The sequence below is a fragment of the Rhamphochromis longiceps genome, linkage group LG6 (genome assembly GCF_057381845.1).
Source record: "Rhamphochromis longiceps isolate RC_006_pf linkage group LG6, R_longiceps_female_GT1.1, whole genome shotgun sequence".
NCBI lineage: Eukaryota > Metazoa > Chordata > Actinopteri > Cichliformes > Cichlidae > Rhamphochromis > Rhamphochromis longiceps.
Window position 1 is genome coordinate 14,007,648 of NC_140562.1, and position 6,641 is coordinate 14,014,288.

The window sequence follows — 6,641 nt, forward strand, 5'->3', positions numbered from 1 at the left end:
CTAAGAGAGGCTGGTGAAAGAGTGCAGCCCAATTTGAGGCGGTCAACGGTTGCCTCCATTATACGCACCTTTCAACAAACCAACAGGTAAGTATTGCATTTTACATGGATTGTTCCTATTCTCACTTGACATGTCAATATGGTCATACAGTAATGCATATGTTGAATTGTCTGTCTTTCTAAAGAATGCAACGTCTTCCACCCTCTGGGGGAAGAGGAAAGCTCCTCAGTAATGATCAGGAGCTTGCCATTGTGGAAATGGTTACTGCAAATAATGCAATAAAACTGCGTGAAATACAAACCAGAATTGTGGCGGACCATGAGATATTCGACAATATCGATAGAATCAGCCTCACAACCATTTCGCGGACATTGTCCAAACATAGAGTGCGGATGAAGCAGCTCTACACTGTTCCCTTTGAGAGGAACAGTGAGAGGGTCAAGGAGCTACGACGACAATATGTCCAGGTACAGTGTATATTCAATCCAATGTCCAGTTCTATAAGCTTTGCACTTTGCAAGTAGGTAACCTACACAATACTAGGTTACAGTACAGTATGGTATACAGTACTAACATGACTTACATAAACTTTGTTTCAGAGAGTTATGGAATTGGAGGCCAACCAGGCCCCTCATGAATTCATATACATCGATGAGGCAGGATTCAATCTGGCCAAAAGGCGTCGACGTGGACGGAATGTAATTGGAAAAAGGGCCACAGTTGATGTGCCAGGACAGAGAGGGGCAAACATTACCATGTGTGCAGCAATTGCAAATGCAGGATTACTCCTTCACAAATGTCAGGTTGGACCCTATAATACAGAGCGCTTGCTTGCCTTTCTCAATGATCTCCACCAGCGCCTGGTTCCAGAGCAGGGTCAGGAGGGTGAAAACATGAGGACCTTTGTAATTACCTGGGACAATGTGGCTTTCCATCACTCGCAAGCAATAACAACATGGTTTGAAGTCCACCCAAGACTGGTGAGTCTCTTCCTTCCACCCTATTCACCTTTCCTCAACCCCATAGAGGAGTTCTTTTCTGCATGGCGGTGGAAGGTTTATGACCATCAGCCACATGACCAGATGTCCCTCCTTGAAGCCATGGATGCTGGCTCCAGGGACATCACAGTTGACGATTGCCAAGGGTGGATCCGACATACCAGGCGGTTTTATCCCAGGTGCATCGACTTGGCTGACATCAGATGTGATGTTGATGAAAACATGTGGCCTAACCCTGAAGATCGCAGAGATTAGATGCAACTTTTTTGCCTTTTTTTAGCCCCCCTCCCCCCCTTTTTATCTTGGCTTTTTGCTGTTGTTTTTTTGTTCAGAATGCTCTTGTGTGTTTCATGGATATTTTGTTCACTGTAAGCAATACTGTAAAACTTTCTCTGTCCTATCATACCGTGTTTCTACTGTACCTCCTGTGGTAAACAGTAAAGAAACAAAAACTTGTTTGCTTTTTACTGGAATGCTTTTGAATGTGAACATTACTGTACATGTGGACATACAGTTACCAACCAAGACATTTCTGGTGTCAATATGGTGGATTGCATGTTTCGCATGCAAATACCTGTGACACTGAAACATAAAAGTCTATGCAGTTTTTGTAATGTCAATAATAGCCAGTATTTTGAAACCTGGTGTACTTTGATTGACTGCATGTACCTTGTGAAGTGAAAACAAGTGTTATTCTTTGACAGACTAATTTCATTTTGAGTCAGATTTATAGTGTTTTTGTACAGTTAGTGTGTGCAGAGAAAGATGTGTTCTAATTTTGAAATGAGGAGTTAGTATATATTTAACAAAGTGTATTTTTGGGAAGGATATTATCCATTTGGCCAATTGTGTTTTGTAGGTGTGGGTCTGTGTTAAGAGTTTAGAAAAAGTATCTGAAGTATGGGTAGGCGCTTGTTAGCGACTGTAAAAAACTGTATTACTGTATTTTCTGTGCTGCAAAAGCTGTATCCAGACAAAGCAGTTAGATATAATTTGACAGGTAAATTGCATTACAGTTTTTGCCCGTTGCTTGAACACTATAAACCCATGCTTAGACTAAAGTAACACAACGTGAAGCTGTTGTTACCATACCTCAAACACATGTACCCCTACCTTAAACAAAAGCGCTGCTTTGCACCCCAGTACCAATTATGCAACACACCTACTCCCTCATGCAACACACATGGTCCTGCATGCTACACTCTATTTCATACATAAGACACTTCGCTCACAAAATGAAATCTCAGGGTGCCATTCGGAAAACACATGTATCCAAAATACAAAACACATCGGGTAATTGCAACCACTCAAATACACACCTGAAGGCACCTACTTGCAAAACCGAACACCAATTAGCCAACTACAAAAAGCCCTCAGCGTAGCCATTCCAAGAACTTTGCAAGCATGGATGGAGGGAGAGCAAGAGGATATTTACCCCGGTGCCTAGCGGGAGAGGACATTGCTTGCGATGTTGATGAGGTCCTGTGGCCAGACCCCAACAGACGGCGGGATCCATGAGCCCACTTATGCACAATTGTCATGGTTTTTTGTGTTTACAGTATAGTGTTTTTTCTATTGCAGTACTATTGTGTTGTTGTTGTTTTATTTGCTGTACCTGTATTCATGGTACTGCAATGTACAGTATTGAGTAGGTCTATTTGCGTTTATGGTTGTTTGGAAATGTGTCTCCTGTAAATGTGCCTTCTGAATAAACAATGGGAATCAAGGACTGCAGTGTTTTATGTACAGCAGACTAGTGTGTTCCCCCTGATCTGTAAGTGTTTGCATATGGTGCAGGTATGTGTCATTTTGTCAACAGAGTTACATTTTGACAAAGGAATGTTAGGTTTTGACAGCAGAGTTTAGGTTTTGGGAGTAGAGTTCCAATTTGGCACAGATGTGAATGGTATATTTCCCAGTGTTGTGTCATGTGTACTTGTGTGTACAGTTTTGGCACAGCGAGCGGGGTTTTGCAAAATGTGTTCAAGCAGTGGGCAAAAACTGTAATGAAGACTAGCTTAGTATGATCATGTGATGCTTTCCAGACACTTGTAATGTATACCATGCAGTTTTTTTCTTTGAAGAAGAGTGAACTGTACTTGAACTAGGTTCATGCTAACCCCCTATCAAAAGCTCCACCCACATTTTCTGACAAGATCCTAACCTCTGTGTAGACATGCCCACTGCAGAAACTTTGGAGTACACGCGTCAGCGGTCATGTGTTGCTCTCAGCTCACACAACAACAATGTCATCTTAATTAAATCATACTGGTTTTTAAGAATTTGGATATTCTGGTTCCATTCTCAATATTGCTTATGGATTGATTGTTATCAATTTTCATTGGGTGCTCTTTGGTTTTGGAAGTTATCACCATCGCTAAGCAGGATATTAAAGACATTACTGCAAATTAACTGGATGCTTTTTTTCATCTAATGTTTGAGCATGTTGGAACTATTTCCCCTTTTTGTTGTGATCAGTGTTGGGGTGGTAATATGTATTATAAGTATTACACCAACCACTTCTTTTAAAAGCAATGCAGTACATTACTTAATTATTCCCAGGAGGAAGTAATTCTTTAAACTACTCCTTACATTACTGTCAAGTTTCTCCCTAAAATGACTTGAAACACATCGTCTCATCACAATTTGACAATATAAACCTGTAAACGTGTAAGCTACAGTGCCACACACCGACACAAATTCCTATCCTAATGAACCCAGACATACAATTAACAAATTGATTTTGCATTGATGAATATGTTAACCTATCAGGGTGCTTCAAATTTTTGCTGTAGTTTAACCTTGAGCGTGACTCTCAAATGCTGTCAGATGTTAAAACACTTCACACAGAAGCGTGTGAATGTGTGTGTGTGAATGGGTGGATGACTGAATGTAGTGTAAAGCGCATTGGGGTACATAGTGACTGAGTAAAGCTCTTTACAAATACAGGCCGTTTACCATTTATGCAGAAGCATTTGAGTGAGATTAATATTTTCTAACATTTTAAGTTACTGAATGATCTCCATCAGAATGTCTCTGCTGCTCATTCCTGTACCACATCTCTCTAATATTTTGCTCTTTACTATTTTTCTAGTTATTTTTTTTAATTATTTTATCTTATTTTATTTTATTATATTTTATTATATTTTCTTCTACTGTACCATGCTGCTGAGTGACTGCTGCTCGGATAGGACAACCTTAAACTAAAACACATTTGCTTCAGCTGGAATTCCATGATTTTGACCTTGGGTTTGTTCCCACATGAAGTATGAACCCGGTGCTGGCTGCTGCAGGTCTTTGTGTCGCCTCAGGGGGAAAAACTGCAGCCTGATCACTATCGAGATAGTCCCTCAAATTCACCTCTTGGCCACAGACCTCCTGCTCTGCTATTCACTGTTTGACTTCAGCTCAGCTTTCTCAACATCATAAGCCTCTTTCACATGCACAAACACATCAAAAACGCCGTCCTGCTGTCAACCACTCCAAGTCACTCAGCAAAATAAACCCCCTCCTCTTCTCATCCCCCCCCCATTCATCACCGTCTCCATTCCCTGTAGCTATGCCATTGTTTTTGGTCGGGCCAAGCAAAAGGCCTGCTGCTGCCGCTGAGCAACACAAAGAGGAAAGCAGCCGTGTGGCTGAAAGGGAAAATTTAAATAGAGAAGGGGAATGAGCATCCCAGGGGTTAAGTGCTTTCTGATGGAGTTGCTGGAGGGTAGGAGTTGGATTGTTAAGAGATAAAGGTGAGCGTGCAGGCACCCCAACCCTGTGTCCAGCTCAGCTGATATCATGTCACACAGTACTATTACACAACATTAAACCGCATGGCATTAAATATCGACCCCCTGTGCAGATCCAGCGAGCCATCCAGAACTCTGACATTCCTCTAAGCTATTTTGCGGGAGTGCACCAGAGTGCAGAGATTAAGCCTGATGTCACATGCGGCTGTAAGCAAAGTCGCTCTGGGTTTTTATGTCACTCTAGCATGTTCTCTCTCTCTCTTTAATCCCTCTGTGGTTGTGTTCTCATTTACCACAAAGCCATTAAGAGCCATTGTGATAGCAGAAGAGAGCAAGAGCATCTGTAAATAGATAACATTTAGGTCCTATGGAATACTTACTTTGCATATGTTAGGTTGTGAGTATTTTTGCTATTTTTAATGCTTTAGATATGTAATAAATTGATGAGTATATGTATGCATATCTATTATATACCGTGACAGCCTTACAAAAGCCAGAATTAGCAATTTAATCTACATGTTGAATCTCTTTGTTTCTTCTCTTTGTAGTATACTGAAAAAATGTGTCAATTTGGTAACCAGGGAATCTCCTACTTAAAAACATTTACTATACACGCTTAAACAAAAGCTGGATCTATTTTCATTATAGGCGGAGCTATGAAATGCTACTGTTACAAGAGGATCAGCTAGAGTTTGCATGCAAGAACAGGGTCAGTAAAGGTCAGCAGATGATAATCTTGGAGATGATGGTGAGTGGGAGAGACAGATTTGACAGGAAGTTTAAAAAATGGAAGTTCAAAACGATAAAATGTCCTCAAGTTGCACTCAAGAAATATTACATGTCCCTCTCAAAGGAGCAAACACTGAACCTTTTTTAGCACAACTTACATTGCATTGCATTGTATAAAGTTGGGTACAGGTGGCATTGTTGATTGGCGAAACAGTTCCATTAGTCATTAAAGCAGATTCTTATTATGAAGATTATTTCAAGTCCAATTTTAACATTATTTAAATCCAGGTTTATTAATATTACACCAGATTTTTTTCTAAGTAAGTGAGAACAAGAGTGATCAGAAGTGCTGACAACTGTGATATCACTTTTGATGCACTACCTTTGGTGTCATTCACCTCTCAGTTTCTGAGGCCAGCTAGCATGGCCTAGTCGAAGATCAAGTTTTTACTGCCATTTTAATGATATGAGTCAACGGTTCCCAACCTTTTATGCGCCACAGATTGGTTTAATGACAATATTTTCACGGACCTACCTTTAAGATGCAGTGGATAAATACATCAAATTATAGAAACTGTAGAAATTATCCCCATATCTCACTTATCTTAACTGCACTACTGTATAGTTCTATGTAAATAATCATTCTGTCCATACGATCAATTTTAATCCTACAACTGTTTATAACTTGCATAGTTCACATTTCTGTATAACTGTATATCTCAGATTTCTGTATAGCTTTTTTATTTCATATTTATATCCTGTTCATAGCCTGTACATAGCTTGTACTCACTACAGCCTGTACATACTTATAGTTATTGAATATTCATAACATACTTCATACCGTGTACATTATAACATACCATAATAGACCCATTTCTGTAATATACTTACATATCTATATTATATATTGTAATATATCTATATCATGGCTAAAGCACTTCTGGATGGATGCAAACTGCATTTCATTGCCCTGTACCTGTGACATGTGCTATGGCAATAAAGTTGAATTCTATTCTATTCTAAAATAAAATGATATGACCAAGATTGAGAGTAACATCCTCCTCTCTGCCTCTTAATGCTCTCTGGTCGCTATGGTAATGCGTAAATATTTCTTTCAAAATAAGACACACAAGTACAACACAGGAAAAGACCCGGGGAAACCAACTTAATGATA

At 39.8% G+C, this 6,641-nt stretch overlaps 1 protein-coding gene across 1 annotated transcript; it reads left to right on the top strand.

Moving 5' to 3' along the window:
• On the top strand, positions 1 to 1,907 carry LOC146667654 (uncharacterized). The gene is made up of 3 exons (XM_085408503.1): positions 1 to 86; positions 185 to 467; positions 600 to 1,907. Exons 2-3 carry the CDS (start codon positions 186 to 188, stop codon positions 1,251 to 1,253), a joined length of 936 nt encoding a protein of 311 aa, XP_085264629.1. The 5' UTR covers positions 1 to 86; position 185; the 3' UTR covers positions 1,254 to 1,907.
• The last annotated feature ends 4,734 nt before the right edge of the window (positions 1,908 to 6,641 follow it).

What these genes read in the sequence shown, in the direction of transcription:
- LOC146667654 (XM_085408503.1), top strand. Translation starts at nt 186, where the DNA reads ATGCAACGTCTTCCACCCTCTGGGGGAAGAGGAAAGCTCCTCAGTAAT. An exon ending in TACGACGACAATATGTCCAG is followed by an intron (nt 468 to 599) that starts GTACAGTGTATA and finishes ACTTTGTTTCAG; the next exon opens with AGAGTTATGGAATTGGAGGC.